The sequence below is a fragment of the Diorhabda carinulata genome, chromosome 6 (assembly GCF_026250575.1).
Source record: "Diorhabda carinulata isolate Delta chromosome 6, icDioCari1.1, whole genome shotgun sequence".
Classification (NCBI taxonomy): Eukaryota; Metazoa; Arthropoda; class Insecta; order Coleoptera; family Chrysomelidae; genus Diorhabda; species Diorhabda carinulata.
Window position 1 is genome coordinate 24,593,983 of NC_079465.1, and position 20,326 is coordinate 24,614,308.

General features: G+C 30.2%; 3 protein-coding genes across 7 annotated transcripts; 2 read left to right on the forward strand and 1 right to left on the reverse strand.

Moving 5' to 3' along the window:
- Window positions 1-136: 136 nt before the first annotated feature.
- Window positions 137-1,763, forward strand: LOC130895127 (2-(3-amino-3-carboxypropyl)histidine synthase subunit 1). The gene is made up of 2 exons (XM_057802281.1): window positions 137-1,090; window positions 1,143-1,763. Exons 1-2 carry the CDS (start codon window positions 229-231, stop codon window positions 1,490-1,492), a joined length of 1,212 nt encoding a protein of 403 aa, XP_057658264.1. The 5' UTR covers window positions 137-228; the 3' UTR covers window positions 1,493-1,763.
- A 936-nt stretch (window positions 1,764-2,699) lies between these two features.
- LOC130895128 (translation initiation factor IF-3) lies at window positions 2,700-3,535 on the reverse strand. Its single transcript, XM_057802282.1, has 2 exons — window positions 3,195-3,535; window positions 2,700-3,144 (listed from the first exon to the last, which is right to left on the reverse strand). The coding sequence occupies exons 1-2, from the start codon at window positions 3,514-3,516 to the stop codon at window positions 2,801-2,803; spliced, it is 666 nt and encodes a 221-aa protein (XP_057658265.1). The 5' UTR covers window positions 3,517-3,535; the 3' UTR covers window positions 2,700-2,800.
- A 213-nt stretch (window positions 3,536-3,748) lies between these two features.
- LOC130894895 (epsin-2) lies at window positions 3,749-20,093 on the forward strand. Of its 5 annotated transcripts, XM_057801920.1 has the most exons (12): window positions 3,906-4,123; window positions 5,209-5,260; window positions 7,374-7,577; window positions 7,633-8,189; window positions 8,239-8,359; window positions 8,420-8,458; window positions 12,852-13,078; window positions 13,134-13,330; window positions 13,463-13,507; window positions 15,633-15,889; window positions 17,826-17,949; window positions 18,013-20,093. In XM_057801920.1, the coding sequence occupies exons 3-11, from the start codon at window positions 7,374-7,376 to the stop codon at window positions 17,916-17,918; spliced, it is 1,740 nt and encodes a 579-aa protein (XP_057657903.1). In that variant the 5' UTR covers window positions 3,906-4,123; window positions 5,209-5,260; the 3' UTR covers window positions 17,919-17,949; window positions 18,013-20,093. The 5 variants fall into 5 exon arrangements, with proteins under 5 accessions (XP_057657906.1, XP_057657907.1, XP_057657905.1 ...); XM_057801923.1 differs by lacking the exon at window positions 13,463-13,507 and having other exon boundaries at window positions 3,749-4,123; XM_057801922.1 differs by lacking the exon at window positions 8,420-8,458 and having other exon boundaries at window positions 3,896-4,123.
- The last annotated feature ends 233 nt before the right edge of the window (window positions 20,094-20,326 follow it).

Consider the following 20,326-nt stretch of genomic DNA (forward strand, 5'->3'; position numbering starts at 1 on the left):
CTATGTAGCACAAAGTAAGTGGTTAAGAATTGAAAATTTGGTAATAAGTACCAAATTCATTTATTTAATGTTATTTTTGATACAATGGCTCGCCACCAAAAAGTGACTGAGGAAGCCATGATACAATTGAACTACTCACGTACACAAGTAACCTTAACCTTAAATTTTCATCAAAAAAGTTTAACGTCGAAATGAATTTTCATATAATTACTTAATTTAGAATTAAACATGTCTGAATCAGCAGTAGTTATAAAAGCCAAGCCTGTAAGAAAGGTATTTAAAGCTACAAAAGTTACAAAAATCCCTCAATCTTTGTTAAATAATCCAAAACTTCAAGCAGCAATTGAAAGTTTACCTAAAAATTATAATTTCGAAATTCCGAAGACGATATGGCGGATACAAGAATTAAAAGCGAAGACTGTTGCTTTACAAATGCCAGAGGGGTTATTAATTTATTCCACCACTATAGCTGACATTATTAAAGACTTTTCTGGTGCAGATTCTATTATTATGGGAGATGTAACATATGGAGCTTGTTGTATAGATGATCTAACAGCTAAAGCTCTCGGCGTCGAATTATTGATTCATTATGGACATAGTTGTTTAGTTCCTGCTGATCAAACATCAGGAATCAAAGTTTTGTATATATTTGTCGATATAAAAATAGATCCTTTACACTTCATAGACACAATGCAACTAAATTTTAAAACTTCAACGAAAATAGCTCTTGTAAGTACAATACAATTTGTTACTACTCTTCAAGCAGCCGCTAATAAATTAAAAGAAATAGGTTTTGATGTTAGTGTACCTCAATTTCGTCCGCTATCCCCAGGTGAAATATTAGGATGTACAGCTCCGGTTTTAAAATGTGCTGAAGTTGTTATATACTTAGGTGATGGTAGATTTCACTTAGAAGCAACTATGATTGCGAATCCTAAATTAAAAGCTTATAAATATGATCCTTATTCAAAAGAATTTACAAGGGAGTATTACGATCATGCAGAAATGGAAAAAATTAGACAAACAAGTATTAGACAAGCAATTAACGCCGGTACTTTTGGGGTTATAATGGGTACACTGGGTAGACAAGGTAAATAGTATGTAGCAGTTTCTATATAGTGTTTTATTTGTAATTTTTATAGGTAACCCCAATGTTGTTGATCATTTAAGAAAAAGACTAGAGGAGAGTGATAAGAAAACTGTTGTGATACTTCTATCTGAAATTTTTCCCAACAAAATAGATTTATTTAAGAATATTGATGCTTTTGTTCAAATAGCATGTCCACGTCTTTCTATTGATTGGGGAAAAGCGTTTTCCAAGCCAGTTCTAACTCCGTATGAAGCTTCTATTGTCGTAGGGGATGCTAAATGGCATAAAGAAAATGATAGTTATCCAATGGATTTTTATGCAAATGCAAGTTTAGGCCCTTGGACTCCTAATCATAAACCAGACGTTGATGGCATTAATAAATGTTGCGGTAAATGTTTATAGATATTTAAAATGTTATATTAAGATAAATACATTATATAAGTCGTGTGTAAATATTATTTAACATAATATTGAAGTTTCTGGGTCATTAATTTCGTCTTAATTTTTTTTTTAAATCAATTGCAACAAAGTTAAGGATTGTTAACAACTTTTAATATTAAAATTTTTGTATGTTTTACCATTAAAATTATCTTTTTTCAAATATTTAAAGATCTGATTATAGTATGTTCTAAATACTTTTGGAAATAAATTTTGAAGTGAATTATTCAAAAAACTAGACAATTATTTAATTTTTCTACTGAAAACTAATAAAAAAACTGATACAACGAACTTAAAACCCTTTATAACAATATAGAACGAAAATATTCGAGAAAAAAGTCCAGTAGAGGCACATCTACAGAGATTACAACCAAACATCTTCATTAGTATTTTTTCCAAAATTTAAAAGTTGATCTTTATAATTATAAAGGATGCAGTGAAAACAGACCTTTCAATGACTATAAGAACTAATTCTGAACCTTATAATACCACATATAGTGGTATATATATAATACCACATATAGTGTAATATATATAATACCACATATAGTGGTATATATATAATACCACATATAGTGGTATTATAGAGTGTAACAGAACTAATGAAAGACATATTGACTTAAAAGGAACTTTATACTCGAAAAACACAAAAAATACAATTAAATGGAATATAATCAAGAATAACGGAATTAGAATTGAAATAAAACACTGAAATGTTTGGAAAGCATTAAAGACACGTTCCAAAGTGAAATTTTACTAAAGATGCATGTAATACTTTAAAAATGGTTAGAGATACTTGAAATAGGCAGGAATATCATATTTACCATGTACCAGGTCACTTTGGGGGAAAATGAATTAAATATTAGCAAAGATAGAAACCTAAACACCCTTCTAGGGACCCCTTGGGCTGTACTACTAGAAACTATGACAAGAATTAGGATGTATTCAACAGAACAAGAGTCATTTGAATGGACACCTCAAGAAACTCATAAGTCCAAAGAATCAAGGTGCAATAATTTTTTCCGCCCTTTAATGTGGTACTGAAACAAAAAAATTCAACCTGCAGAGAATTCATTTGCCCTAACATGACTATTGGCAAATCCGGCTCCATTTCTTGAAAATATGCATCAGATACAGAAGACATTTTCCCAGTAGTTTTGTACCAAAGTAGTAGAATTACATTTTTTTTTTATTTCTAAAATATTTATAATACAAATAATATTTGATAATAATTATAAAACTCAATATACCAGCAACAGTAACTTTATTTAGTCATAAATTGTCGTCTTTGTTTTTCTTAGGAGGTAATATTTGAAACTTAATATCCGAACCTTTCGTTCTTTTCTGTAAAATCCTAGAATTTCCTGTACTCAGAGCTTTTTCGATATTAGCATAAACTGATTCAGCTTTCTCCATGTTGTTACTATCCCCGTTGATAACTACACGAACCTCGTGAAGTTTATCGATCCATTTATTTATCTTTTTAAGGTGAACTTGTAAATCGTGTTCGTAGATATTATGGTTTATTATCAACACTTTTTCTGCTTTCACGGCATTTTGTTTTTCTTCTTTTTTAATCGCACGTTGTTTTAAATCTTCAGCGTGGTACTCGCTACCTAAAATATAACGATAACAATAATCGTTGATATTTATATCACACTTTTACCTGTCATCAATTTATATATGGGCCTCTGAGTTTTTGTATCAAGATCGATTATTTTTACCAACTTGAGATTTCTTCGTTTTGATAATCTTTGGGCTTCTTCGAGAGTAGTAACTGATAACTGTTGGTCTTGGATTAAAGTTATTTTGGGTATGATAGCTGTTTTCTTTTTTTTTGGTTTTTCTTCCGCACCCAAACCGTCATTTTTATCAAAATTATTTATAATATTAGAAACATTCCGAGCCCCTACGTTTGTCGTAAAAGTTCCTCTAGTTAAACTAGTAGTTATCAATTTAAATGTTTTTGATAAATAACGTACCGACATATTATAAATTTGACATTTATCAATTAGGTTATAATATAAATTCTTCTTCAACAATATTTTTAGAAATATAAAGTGAAAAAGAAATAATAGAAAACTTAATAAGCTAGAAAGAGAAACATTATGATTGTCAACTCGAAATTGAATCATATATATATCTCTTTTTAACTCGAGTAAAAACTATGGTTATCTCTTTTTAATTTCAATTAAAATTGAATAAGAACGTTTATTTTTCAGTTAATAATACTAAAAAAATAATTAATAACAAATTGATATATTAGATATATTTGAACTATTAAAAATTTACGTTCAATTTTATTTGTAAGTAAACGCCATTTAAAAATAATAATTTTTATAGTAGTTCTGTTGTCATGTAAACTTCAAAAGAAATGTTTCCGCCATATTGAATGTTGTATGTTGAGAAAATAACAAAAAGTGTAGTGTCATCACAGTTATTACACACTCGTTTTTTACTGTGATAAGTTTTATTTGAATAATTAAAATTTTCGTATCATAATTAGTAAAATAGTAGTTTTAAATTCAGATCCAAACTAATAAACCTAGCAAATTAAGGTGGTTCATGAAGGAACATAATATTCTTTATCAGTAGGTAAGTGGATCATTTTTCATTAAACATTGGCGAATTGCCTGAAATTTTCGCATGAAAAATCTATAATTCTATTATTCGCTAACGCTACAGTGCCTTATTTTTCGCTTTTTATTTTTATACAGTTATTTATACCCAATTTTATAAATTAATTACGTTAAGTATATTCGTATACGAATAATCACGAAATCAAAACACCTAGATACTTTTACGTAGGTTTGTTTTACGATCACATGATTTGTTGTTTACCTGTTAATAAACAATTCCTACTGGAATTTTATTATTATAAAAAAACCGTCTTATTACAATGTCATCCTAGGTTTTCATTTAACACTTAAGCAAATACTAGTATTTAAACGAATTATTTAGATAATTTAATTTTCGATTTTAAAATGTTTCTCTAAATAAATATAAACATTATAAAAATATATTAATTTTTGTTTCTACTCTTACTATTTACAGTTCAATACAATGGATTTATGATAATATTGAGCAATAATTTAATTGTAGAAAGTTGTAGAATCTTTATATAATTAGGTTTTTATTATTCTGAACAAAAGTTTCAGACGAAAAATTAGTAGTTCAAATTTATCTCACAAATAATATTACATATAAACAACAATTCGTAATTTGCATCGTCTGCACTTGATAAATATTTAAAAACATTGCTCCTGATATTTGATATTGATTGAACACGATACTGAAGCTTAAAATTACTACTAGTAAATTTATGTAGTAATAAAGTTGAATATATAAATCAAAGTAATATTATATTGAGGTTAAAATATATATATATATATATATATATATAATAACACGCAAAGATTATATACACGTATATGTATTTGAGGTTATGTTTGCCACTTTTAGTGCATATTTCATTCCTTAATTGTATGGTAATTGTACAATTTTCTGTGTTCAGTATTGATTTGTGATTATTCAGATTATACGTAAGAATTAGAAGCCTTTTATAAGCGACCTTAACGTTTGTTAAAATGTCATAGTTATGTACGTGTGTTTATTTTTGTGAACGAAGGCAGAAGTGCATGGGATTTTTTGTTTTTTAACAAATATTAATGTTTTCGCAGCTGGCTATTTGGATTTAATACTCAACCATTATCTTCAGAAACTACAATAAAAGTAAGTTTTTCAATTTATTTGAAAAATGTTTATTTGAATTTAGTGACAAGTGCTTTTTATCGTTAATCGTGATTCAATTAGGAATAAAATATTAACGGGTGACGTATTGGCGTGATACGAGGGGTGATTAAAAAATAAACTTTTTTATTAAAGTTAAATGTAGAATTTCGTTTAGATAAAACGTGAAGTTAGTTATTATTTATAAAAAAACTGTATTTGGGAGAATAATTATAGGAATACTTAGATTGGAGATCAAACTAACGAATATCTTTAAATATTTTATGAATAATTAGCTGCAACGATTTTGACCTCATTTTAAGACTCGTAAACTATTTATTAACATATTAAATGGACTTTTTAGTTTCTTAATTATACCTATGATGTGATTTGTACCATAACAGTATATAGTTTATCTTAGTATAAATTTAATGCCATATAAAACGTTTCAGTTAGTAAATATGATGATAATTTTTGATAAAGTTTTATTACTTTAAGAGTTTGTTTGTTGAAAGATCGTTCACCCCACGTAATATTTGAAAAATTTTCGGTCAATGAAATTATTCGCTATACCATGAAGAATTCCAAGTACATGCATCAATTACCAGAAAATAAATTGTTGTTAACCAAATTTTTTCAGTTTATTACGCCAAAATACGAAATAATAGTTATGTTATGGTTTTTTAGTGTTATATATGTATTGAATTGAATTTATTTGTAAATATCAATATATTAATCATTTCTTTTGTATTAAATATGATGATTTTATGTTATTTTTGTCTCCTCGTTTATATTGGTTCTAGTAAATCGAAAAATAATCCGATTTTGATGATTTTTTTTAAATTATAGTTTTATGGTGAATTAATAAAAAAATATAAAAAAATCCGCAGATAATATTTGGTTGTACGACTTTGAATGTTATTATATCAGCACTTATTTGATTATAATCGTGCCGCTTATTTATTTCGTTCAATTTGTCCCACAACGACTCAATTGAGTTGAGGTCTAGCGACCGTGACGGCCAGATTATTTTTCTCAGTACATTCTTTCTTTCAATCCTTTTTGCGCTGCTTTGAGGAATGCTTGGTATCGTTGTCATGATGGAAATTGAATTTTCTCCCCATCACACTCTAACCAGAACGTACTACTTTCCCTTTCATAATTTTTTTATAGCCTTCTATCTTCAAAATCCTTCCAATGTTTACCAGTCATCCGGTAGCTGTTCCTAAAAAACATCCCCAAACCATCACCGAGCCTCCGTCGTATTTTTATATATTTATATTTATAAAAAGTGCGAAAAAAAACCCAACCAACGAACCGGTTCGTGTGAAATGACATTGACGTCTATAATAATCGAATTTTTTAATTCACGTGTGACCCCGTACGAACCGGATCGTATGAAATGGCCTTAACGTCTCCAATGATCGAATTTCTGATTAATAATGTGTCTCGAGTTTTTTTTTATTAAACACTCCTGTTTAGATGAAATCGCGGCGTGTCACGAAACTGAGACTTTCTTGTACTAACCGGATCGTGTGAAATGGCCTTAACGTCTCCAATAATCGAATTTCTTATTAATTTGTCTAAATAGACGTTCTTTCTCTAATTAAATGGTCCTGTTTGGACAAAATCTCTGTGTGTCACGAAATCGGGGCGGTATCGTACGAACCGGATCGTGTGAAATGGCCTTAACGTCTCCAATAATAGAATTTCTCATTAATAATGTGTCTAAATAGATGTTCTTATTAAACGGTTATATTTGGACAGAACCTCGGCGTATCACGAGATCAGGACTGTTCCGTACGAACCGGTTCGTATGAAATGGCCTTAACGCCTTTTTTTATATTTTATGAACCATTTTTGCAATTTTTTTGTATAGATTAAGAAAAAAATGTAAAAACTTCATTTGATTAGTTATTAAAACAATTATAGTGCGTTTAAAGCCACAAAAGTAATAAAAGTTTCAAATTTTAAAGAAAAAATCATTGAAGTTAGTTCACTATTCGATTTTCAAGGTTGAACCTGAACGATTGGGCATAAATACTATAAAATTAGACGTTCCAGAAAGTAAAAATTCCCCATAATCGATTCGAATATATATATATATGAATTTTAGATGAGACGTGGTTCACACGATATGCAAGTAAATGTCGCTGGCATTAGGCGAAATCTCAAAAATTTCGCTCACAATTATTCGGATGCTCAAAAAAAGGTTAGGGAAGCAACATCGAACGACCCATGGGGTCCCAGTAGTACAATAATGGCCGAAATAGCAGACCTAACGTACAATGTCGTGGCTTTTAGCGAAATAATGCAAATGGTAAATTATAATGAAAAGTAATTTATTATAATTTAATCGATGTCGTTTTTGACAGGTTTGGAAAAGACTTAACGATCACGGTAGAAATTGGCGTCACGTTTACAAAGCTCTAGTCCTTTTGGAATATCTAATTAAAACAGGATCTGAAAAAGTCGGTCAACAATGTAAAGAAAACATATTCGCGATACAGACTTTGAAAGATTTTCAATATTTAGAAGAAGGTAAAGATCAAGGTCAGAATGTGAGGGAAAAGGCGAAACAGCTCGTGAATTTATTGAAAGACGATGAAAAATTGAAAAACGAGAGAGCAAGAGCGTTAAAAGCCAAAGAGAGATTCGCGCAAAGCTCCAGCGGTTTCGGTAGCGACGGTGGCTTGGAAACCCCGAGCAGTCCGAAATATCCGGCGTTCAGAGGCGATTGGCATTCTCAGGATACCGTCGACGTATCTAAAGATATAGAAATCGCGCGACCCCAAACTGCGGGAGAAGAAGAACTTCAACTGCAGTTAGCGCTCGCTATGTCGAGGGAAGAAGCCGATCAAGAAGAACAGAAGAGGAAATCCGACGACGTCCGGCTTCAGTTGGCGTTAAGTCAAAGTCAACAAGATTTTAAGTAAGGATATAAGACGTTTCGATCTTTTTTTCCAATCTGTGTATTTCAGATCGTCGCAGGAGAAGAAGAAACACGACGATAGTCATTTGGTTGATTTGTTGGACGTTAATTTAGGGGGGGAATCGGCTCCGCTTGATCCGTGGGGTATGCCGCAACCTCCCAGACCGCAGGTATCGTAAAATATCAATTTTTTTTTAAAAATTTTTATTTGAAATTTTATTTATTTCTAGTCACTGGATTTGAGTTTCTTTGAATTTCGTTCGCCCCCGGTATGTATAGAGTGTGTTAAGTAACGGCTAGTTTCGCTTTAGATTTGCGTATTTTTTTTTGTAATGTTTTTAATAAATTTTTTATTAAAATTTCTCGAATCGTCGATATAATTTTTCATATTTTCCATAAAAAAATTTCTATGTAGTTGCTCGAGTTTTAGTAAAATTGATTGAAAAAACAATGCAGGGGTTAATATCGTTTTTCATGTTATTCTTCCAATAATTTGGTCCTAGTATCCTAAATTTTATTAGTAGTGTAACTTACCATTAAACTTGGTCCTTCGAGCCGGAAATAACACTATAAATAAATTATTTTCTTGACACACCCTGAAATCTACCACATATTGAGTTAAATGTACCAAAACTGTTGATTATACATACACTGAACACACTTTACCACATAAATAATCATAGAATCGCACTATCTGGCCCTTCGAGCCGGAAATAACACTATAAATCTCGTTATTTTCTTGACACGCCCTGTAATCTACCACATATTGAGTTGAAATTACCAAAACTGTCGATTATACATACACTGAACACACTTTACCACATGAATAATCATAGAATCGCACTATCTGGCCCTTCGAGCCGGAAATAATACTATAAATCTCGTTATTTTATGACACACCCTGTAATCTACCACATATTGAGTTGAAATTAACAAAACTGCTGATTATACATACACTGAACACACTTTACCACATATATAATCATAGAATCGCACTATCTGGTCCTTCGAGCCGGAAATAACACTATAAATCTCGTTATTTTCTTGACACACCCTGTAATCTACCACATATTGAGTTGAATGTACCAAAACTGTTGATTATACATACACTGAACACACTTTACCACATGAATAATCATAGAATCGCACTATCTGGCCCTTCGAGCCGGAAATAATACTATAAATCTCGTTATTTTATGACACACCCTGTAATCTACCACATATTGAGTTGAAATTACCAAAACTGCTGATTATACATACACTGAACACACTTTACCACATATATAATCATAGAATCGCACTATCTGGTCCTTCGAGCCGGAAATAACACTATAAATCTCGTTATTTTCTTGACACACCCTGTAATCTACCACATATCGAGTTGAAATTACCAAAACTGTTGATTATACATACACTGAACACACTTTACCACATATATAATCATAGAATCGCACTATCTGGCCCTTCGAGCCGGAAATAACACTATAAATCTCGTTATTTTCTTGACACACCCTGTAATCTACCACATATTGAGTTGAATGTACCAAAACTGTTGATTATACATACACTGAACACACTTTACCACATGAATAATCATAGAATCGCACTATTTGGCCCTTCGAGCCGGAAATAATACTATAAATCTCGTTATTTTATGACACACCCTGTAATCTACCACATATTGAGTTGAAATTACCAAAACTGCTGATTATACATATACTGAACACACTTTACCACATATATAATCATAGAATCGCACTATCTGGTCCTTCGAGCCGGAAATAACACTATAAATCTCGTTATTTTCTTGACACACCCTGTAATCTACCACATATCGAGTTGAAATTACCAAAACTGTTGATTATACATACACTGAACACACTTTACCACATATATAATCATAGAATCGCACTATCTGGTCCTTCGAGCTGGAAATAACACTATAAATTTCGTTATTTTCTTGACACACCCTGTAATCTACCACATATCGAGTTGAAATTACCAAAACTGCTGATTATACATACACTGAACACACTTTACCACATATATAATCATAGAATCGCACTATCTGGTCCTTCGAGCCGGAAATAACACTATAAATCTCGTTATTTTCTTGACACACCCTGTAATCTACCACATATTGAGTTGAATGTACCAAAACTGTTGATTATACATACACTGAACACACTTTTCCACATGAATAATCATAGAATCGCACTATCTGGCCCTTCGAGCCGGAAATAATACTATAAATCTCGTTATTTTATGACACACCCTGTAATATACCACATATTGAGTTGAAATTAACAAAACTGCTGATTATACATACACTGAACACACTTTACCACATATATAATCATAGAATCGCACTATCTGGTCCTTCGAGCCGGAAATAACACTATAAATCTCGTTATTTTCTTGACACACCCTGTAATCTACCACATATTGAGTTGAATGTACCAAAACTGTTGATTATACATACACTGAACACACTTTACCACATATATAATCATAGAATCGCACTATCTGGCCCTTCGAGCCGGAAATAACACTATAAATCTCGTTATTTTCTTGACACACCCTGTAATCTACCACATATCGAGTTGAAATTACTAAAACTGTTGATTATACATACACTGAACACACTTTACCACATATATAATCATAGAATCGCACTATCTGGCCCTTCGAGCCGGAAATAACACTATAAATCTCGTTATTTTCTTGACACACCCTGTAATCTACCACATATTGAGTTGAATGTACCAAAACTGTTGATTATACATACACTGAACACACTTTACCACATGAATAATCATAGAATCGCACTATCTGGCCCTTCGAGCCGGAAATAATACTATAAATCTCGTTATTTTATGACACACCCTGTAATCTACCACATATTGAGTTGAAATTACCAAAACTGCTGATTATACATATACTGAACACACTTTACCACATATATAATCATAGAATCGCACTATCTGGTCCTTCGAGCCGGAAATAACACTATAAATTTCGTTATTTTCTTGACACACCCTGTAATCTACCACATATCGAGTTGAAATTACCAAAACTGCTGATTATACATACACTGAACACACTTTACCACATATATAATCATAGAATCGCACTATCTGGTCCTTCGAGCCGGAAATAACACTATAAATTTCGTTATTTTCTTGACACACCCTGTAATCTACCACATATCGAGTTGAAATTACCAAAACTGCTGATTATACATACACTGAACACACTTTACCACATATATAATCATAGAATCGCACTATCTGGTCCTTCGAGCCGGAAATAACACTATAAATTTCGTTATTTTCTTGACACACCCTGTAATCTACCACATATCGAGTTGAAATTACCAAAACTGCTGATTATACATACACTGAACACACTTTACCACATATATAATCATAGAATCGCACTATCTGGTCCTTCGAGCTGGAAATAACACTATAAATTTCGTTATTTTCTTGACACACCCTGTAATCTACCACATATCGAGTTGAAATTACCTAAACTGCTGATTATACATACACTGAACACACTTTACCACATATATAATCATAGAATCGCACTATCTGGTCCTTCGAGCCGGAAATAACACTATAAATTTCGTTATTTTCTTGACACACCCTGTAATCTACCACATATCGAGTTGAAATTACCAAAACTGCTGATTATACATACACTGAACACACTTTACCACATATATAATCATAAAATCGCACTACCTGGACCTTCGAGCCGGAAATAATAACAATTATCGTTATTTTCTTTCTATTTTTATAATTCCCCTTGTAAAATTATCCTCTAAACTCATATTTACGTTGGAAAATGAAATAAATTTCGAGTTGGCAACATCAAATGGATTAATATTTTAACAAAATATTAGTTTTTGCTATAACGGGGGGTGATTGAAAAATTAATTTGTGGAAATAATCGAGACTTGTACATACTTGATCAAATAAATTATAGATATTTTGTTCCAAAAACTTTTCCTTCTTAGTTAGTTAGTTAGTTCTATTTTTCATAAATTTTTGTACAAATTTCGTTTCGTTATGATATTTTGAAGTATGCTTTGAATTCCCCTGGTAGTAATTATATTTTCACCCCAAATTTACGTTGGGAATTGAAATGAATAAACGTTTCAATATTATAGCAAAATATCTTATAATAATTGCAGGGGGTGTATGAGAAATTAATTTCTAGAAATACGGGATAAATGAATTTTGACATTTTTAATTTTTCTCGAAATACCTTGTATGTATGGCTATAGACCTTGTACGCTATTTTTATATGTCGATTGAAGAAATACGTCACTAAAAAAAATTCCATTGTCTCGATTATTTTAAAATGTTTTCTAAGAAAGCATCAAATAGATTTCCTCGTTTGGTTTTCCATGTTTTTTTCGCTCAAAAATATTTCAATTTATCACATTTTCACCACTAATTCAATGATAACTTGATAAATATTCATTTGAAGAAATATATTTTCAAAAAATTACCAATTTGTAGCTTTCCGTACTTTTTCAGTCTCTACGGCTCTTTTTTTCGTCCCCATCGACGATGCAAACGTTTCGTAAGCTTTGTTACAGTCCTCAATATCGTTACCAACGAAATTTCTAATTTCCATACTGTCTTATAGCAAACATCACCTTGGCATCCATCTTCGTTATCCTCCCCGCCAGAAGTACCCTTAACCGGTACTTGGTTACCACCGAGTAATAATACCGCAACGAAAACCGATCCTTGGGGTATATCGGTAGCTCCTGACACCACCTCTTCACCAAAATCGATCCCCAAACAGGATCCTTGGTCACCTGCGAGTCAAAGTTCAACAGATTTGGATGAATTCGACGTCATATCCAATAGGTGAATAATAATTTATTGAGGGATTGTTAGTTTTTGATGTAATTTTGTTATTTAGAAATAAAATTACGTCTTCGCCTAAAACTAACGGCGGCGGCGGTTCGGATCCATTCGAATTGAATCTATTAGGAGAAAGCCTGATGACTACGACGACGGATAGCGAAGGAAATTTATCGACCGGTACGACGAAAAAGACGCCGCTGAGTTTTCTCGGTGAAAATTCCGCTTTGGTCAATTTAGATAATCTCGTAACGAGTAAGTTTCTTTTTCTCATATACAGGGTGTTTAAACGATAATCGCTTCTACGAGGACTCAAATTTTTCACATGATTATATTTTTGATATAAAAGAAAAATGGTTTTTATTCACTTTTGTGATGTGTTTTTAGTGTCGGACGACGAAATTTGGTTACCGGGTGAGAAATCGACGAAAGGTTTTTATTTTTTTTTTTTAAATTTTTTTTTCGTCGGTGATAACAAATTTTGTATTTAATCGAATTATATAATTTGTGGTAACATATTTATGTGTCATTGGAGTATATTTAAAATCGAGAGTCATTAACTTGAACAAACCACCAGAGCGTTTCGAAAAAATTGCGGTTGCAGTAATATTTTTAGTTTACACAAAAACCGCATCTTATGTCAACTTTTTGCTGTATAAAATAGTATTTAATGACGATTTTTTTCATTTATATTGATGTTTTAACTGTTTTTAGCAAGATCTCTTTCTATTACAGGGGGTAGTTGACAAATAAATTGGATGAATGAGTTTTGAAGTTTCGTTCGAATATGGAGTTTTTTTTGAATTACCCTTGTAGTACTTATCATTTAAATTGAAATTTATATTGAAAATGAAAATAAATCGAGTCAACAACATTGTTGGTTCAATATTATATCAAAATATATTTCTATTACGGGGGATGATTGGAAAATAAATTTAAGAAATGAATTTTAATATTTTCCAATTTTTTTCATATATTTCTTTGGAGTTAATTGTGGATCTTTCATTCCAAAATACTTTTCTTGATAATTTAACATCGTTACTTTGACTTCCCTGAATTTTTATCTTAATTTTCTTTAAATTATGATATTTTGAAGTAGTTTTCGAATTCCCCCTGTAGTATCCATCATTTAAACTCAAATTTATGCTGGAAATGAAAATTAATGTCAAATCGATCGCATTGGCTGTTCAATTTTGTATCAAAATATATTTCTATTACGGGGGGCGATTGGAAAATAGTTTTACGAAATAAATAATACATAAATTTCATTATTTTCCAAACTTTTTCATATATGTTCCTCAAGTAAATCGTAGATATTTCCTTCTCAGATACTATTCTTAAGATTTTGACGTCGTTATTTCATCTAATTGAATTTTTTTTTTTTTACAAGTTTCATTCGAATATGATATTTTGAAATATTTTTTCCAATTCCCCTTATAGTATAAACCATTCGAATTCGAAGGAATAATAGAAATGATAATTAATTCGAATAAGTAACATAAAGTAGTTGAAAGTTTAGTGAAATATCTGTTTCTTTTTATTACAGGGGTCGATTGAAAAATTAAATTACCTAATTAAATGATTTGCTCTTGTTTTTTTTTTACAAAAAAAGTTGTAGATATATTTATGTTGTTTTTTTCGTATATTTATGTTTAAAATTTCAGCCTTTTTTTCACGGATTCAAATTTTTAAACAATTTTAGTTTTTCATTATAAAAATGGTTGTTTGAGAATTCCTCTTGTGATTTTTATTTTTCAAATTTCAATTTTTGTTTAAAATGAACTTGATTTTGAATCAATGGCATCACCATACTAATTATAATGATTTTATAAGAATATCTTCTTTATTTCCTATTACAGGGGATGGTTGAAAAGTTGATATAATAATAGTGAAATGAATTAGAATATTTCTGTACTAAAAAAATTTTCAGATATTTCTATTTCGCGGTACAAATATCGGTTCTTAGATTTTTAATCGTAATTTTCATCTAGTCGATTTTTTCCAACAATTTTTACCATCATTTCAATACTTTGTGAGTATATTTTGAATTTCCCTCGTAGTATTTAGTATTTTAACCGAAATTTTGGTCGGAAATGAAAATAAAGTGAAGGCTAATGAATTAAAACAAAAAAATAAAAAATAATAAATTTAGTGAATCAAATTCGAACTAATTTTAATACCATTTGTTTTTGTTCAAATATGGTGACTTTTGATTTTTAATATTCTCCATGGTTGTATTTAATACGAATCGGTCTAAAAAAATGAAAGAACCATTACGTCAAAGTGTTTTTGTGATAATGTTTTTCCTAAAATTTTCTTTTACACGGACTGTACTAAAACAAAATGGAAGAATTATCTTTTTCCCTACTATTAAGGAATCGTCCACGACAAGGACCGTGAAATCGGTTCTATTCGGTTATGATGAAAGAATCTAATGTTTGGCGAATGCGACTTTTTCGTAAAATAAATTTCGAAACTAAAAGATAATTTTTCTGATATCGATGAATAAAACATTTTTTTTTTCATGGGGTTTATACGATATAAAACTATTTGGTAGGTAAACCGGCGAACCCAACTTTAATAGCGAATCCGTTTTCGGATCCCAACCCTCCTAGACCGGTGTTCAATACACCACCACCGAAACCGTCCATCAATGAAATCAAACAACAAACTTTCGCACCATTCACAGCTCCATTACCCGCGCAGACGTTCGCACCGGTACCCACAACATCCTTCGGACAATTTCCCGTAACGGCAACACAACAACCTTTCGGTGGTACCAATGGTTTGTATGGTGCCGGTACGACAATACCAGTAAGTATATGATTTGTTCAAGGTATAAATTGATTATTTGCCGAAGTCCTAGTGGAAAAGCTAGAGCTATGGAGAGGGTGTATCTAAACAATTAGAGCCAATAAAGTCCTGAAAATAGTAATTGTAAATTCAGGGATACACTAATTTTTGATAAAATTTATTTTTATATTACAGGGGTCGGTTGAAACATTGAAAAAAATTGATATTTTTTATGTTTTTCATGTTTTAAGTATTTTTCCCTTGCATTTTTAGACTTTTGTTAAAAAAAGTTTATTTCGAATTCAATTCAATAACATCATTAATAGAATTTAAAAACGATTCCATCGAAAAATCTCTATTAGGGGGGGTGATATCAGAAATAGATACAAAAAAATAATCATTTCTTATGACAAAAATTTTAGAATTGTTCCTGTTGGGTTTTGAACTGTTTTTTTTTTCGAGAGTTTCAGTTGCTAAATTGGTATTTTCAAACTTTCTAACCATTTTTTTTTTCATAGGAAGGGGTTTTTTGAATTTTACTTGTAATATTCCTTTTTTAAATACAACTTTTGTGGTATATGAAAATTATTTTCAACTCAATAGCATCATTAATCAAATATATAACGATTTCAGCAAGATATTTCTTATGTATTACGAGGGTCGATGGGAAATTTACAGATATGGAAATTGATACAAATGAATATTCTTTTGAAAAAAATTGTAGACATTTTTTTGTTTTTTAAATTTTCGACTGTTTTCATTGAGTTTTGCAGCCATTTTCTCACATTTTCAAACAATTTTCTTTTCTTAGATCGATAGGAGGAATTTTTAGAATTTTCCTTGTAGTATTAACTAGTTTCAAATACGATTTTTATGGTATATGAAAATTAATTTCGAGTCCATAACGTTATTAATCAAATCTACAAGGATTCTAGTAATATATCTCCTTTATATTACGAGGGGTGATTAAAAAATTATCTAAATGAATAAAAACGTCAGTTCAAATGTTTTTTTTTGGAAAGTTGTAGATATTTTCTTTTTTTTCAATTTTCGAATAATATTTTCATTAAAATTTTCAGCTATTTTCTCAAATTTTCAAACAATTTTCTTTTCTCAAATCGATACGAAGAATTTTTCGAATTGCCTTTGTAGTATTAACTTAATTACTTAAACAAATACGATTTTTATGGTATATGAAAATTAATTTCGAGTTAATAACGTCATTAATCAAATATACGATTCTAGTGATATATAATACGAGGGGTAATTGGAAAATTATCCAAATTAATAAATACGTTAGTTCAAATAGTTATTTTTTGGAAATAATTGTAGATATTTTCGTAATTTCCCTTGTAATATTTATTTTTCTTTCGATTTAATACCATCATTAATCAAATGTTAACCGATTCCAGTAAAATATCTATTTTCTATTATGAGGGGTGATCCAAAAATTAACGAAACGGTTAAAAAATTTAATTCCAATGAGTTTTTATAAGAAAAATTGTGGATATTTTCTTGTTTATTTTTGATTATTTTCTTTAAAATTTTATATGGTTGAATTCGTCTTTTCAAATTTCCAATTTTTTCCCGTATTATTATGAGAGAAATTTTGTTACTTTCCCTCTTAGTATTTGATATTTTTAAATACAATTTTTGAGGTATAACGAAATAATTTTCGAGTCAATCAAATATTTATGTATTACAGCGAAATATATTTTATTTCTATTACGAGGGGCGATGGAAAAATTACAGAAATTGTAGATATTTTCGTATTTTTTGAAATTCTGGCTATTTTCCTTGATATTTCTTTCCATTTTCTAAGATTTTCTTTAATTGATGAGAAGATTTTCATATTTTAAATACAATTTTCGCGACATTTTCTATTACGAGTGGTACTTGAAATATAACGATGAAAAAAAAGTGATAGGAGTGAATTTTTTTTCCAAATTAATTGTAGGATCCTTGGACGCCCGTCGTAAGCAGTAACGGTACCTCTAATTCGGCATGGACAGTAAAAACCAACGAACCAGCGAATCCATTTTTATCCTAACACCATGCCGGGTGTTTTATAACATTTATTGGTAAGAAATGATCGAATTTTTGAATTTAAACTCAAAAAAAATAATTTTTCTTTTTTTTTTCAGGTATTATTAAATATTACGAGGAGAATCGCAATAGTTGCTTTCTATGTTTGATAATAACATTTAATAGGGAAAATTTTTCTCCAAAAAAAAACAAAAAATGTTTCTATACATACATATATATATTTTTATAACGAGAAAGAAAAACGCTTTTGGCTTTAACAGTGTAACATCACAATAATAGAGAGTTTTACACCGTCGTTTAACTTCATTTTTCTTATTTATTCGTTACCCCCCGTATGTCACCGTTTGATCACCACGTGTCCGTCTATTTCGTTGAGAATTGGTCTCTGAAGATGTTTATTTGGTTAACGAAACGTTGTATCGGTTAATTATTTTTTTTATCGAATTGATTTTTCCCGATGGTTCGCGGAAGTATTTTTAAAATTTCCCTTGTAGTATTTAATTTTTTTTAACATAAATTTTTGTCGGATTTGAGGATTATTTTGTTTTTGTGAGATTTTTGGACGTTAAATTCTTTTTGCAATATTGTTAAATAATTTTCATAATGTATTAGACTCAGGACGATTATCTTTCTTCAAAAGTCCAGTTCCAACTTGATTTCTACTATTATTCGGCGTATATTTTTCGAAATTTTCTCATTATATGCCTCTTAATTTTGGTTTTTGAGCTCTTGGAATGTTTATCTGTCCTTAAAAGTCCTTTTGCAACTAAATTTCTATGATTTTCCAACATATTTGTTTCCAAATCGACATCTGAGCCCCATTTTTCGATTATTCTTCCCTTATTTTTGATTATCAACCTCCTTTGCTTATTATTTATCCTGAAAAGTAATTTTTGACCAAATTTCCATTATTTACCAGCCTTGAAATTTTTCAGTTCGACATTTGAGCCCAATTTTTCAGTTATTTGCTCCCTAATTCCGATTATTAACTCTCATGATTATTTTTTTTCCTCAAAAGTGCTTTTCCACTATTTTTCAACATACGTTTTCCCCAATTCTAAACATGGCCATCTTTTTCGGTTATTTGACCCCGAATTTCGATGTTAGAACTCTCAGGATAATTATTTGTCCTTAAAAACCCCCCTTTCAACCTAGTTTCTACTATTTTCCAACATATATCTCTCGAAATTCAAAATATGTCCTCTTTTATCGATTATTTGACACTAATCCTGATACTACAACCCTCAGGATAATGATCATTCCTTAAAAATCCTTTTTTAACCTAATTTCTACCATATATCCTTCGAAATCTCTTTTTTTTTTATTATTTGTCCGTATATCTTGACGCTAGAACTCCCAGGAAAATTATTTGCCACTAAAAACTCCCTTTCAATCTAATTTTTACTATTTTCTAGCATATATCTTTCCAAATCCTAAATGTGAGACCCCCTTTTTCAGTTATTTGCCCCTATTTAATAATACAATTCTCAGGATAATTATTTACCCTTGAAAACCTCCCTTTTTCAACCTAATTTTTACTATTTTCCATTATGTATCTTTTCAAATCAAAATTTGACCCTCCTTTTCGGTTATTTACCCCCTAATATCGATGCTAAAACTCACAGGGCGTTTTTCCAATTTAGTTTTCAATATTTCCACACACATTTTCCCAAAATGAAAATTCAAGCCACTATTTTCCGATAATTTGCCCTCTAATCTTGTTACGAAGGGCAAACACCACAACGAGGGGACGAAAACTCACCCTTTTTTATGTATATTCATATATATTTTATTTTTATGTTTCCGAAAGTCATCCCCTTGTTAATCCGATGATTTAAATACGTAGTTTACGTTCCAACGAACAAAAATTTAAATTTTCGTCTGTTTTTATTATTATTATTTATATAAAGTTGTTTTTAATTATTATTATCATAGTTTGTACATAAAAAATACACAGTTATACATATAATTTGAAAGTACGCAATTTATTTTTAATTTTTATCAATACGATTTGTATATATTATCAAAGTTTTAAAGTAAACAGATAAAAAAAGTTTTTGTATTATAAACATTAAAAAAAAATAAAAAATAACGAAAATTGATGATTGTATTGGAACTATTATATCGTGATAGCTATTTTCACTTATATTGAAAATAAAATTCAAAAAAATCACAAAAAGTTTTTTATTTCAAATGGAACTCAATTAAAAGGTTTTAAATGGAATTTTGGGTCATTTATTTAATTTTTTAATCATGAAAATATTCCGAAAAAAAGATTTTATTCCTATAGTACAATGGATTGTGTTAAAATTTCTGGCTTTTAGTCCCAATTTTCACTATTTTCCAGAATATATGTTTCCGATATTTTGAATCAAAGCACTCAACAGCGATTTTTGATTTTTTGGCCTAATT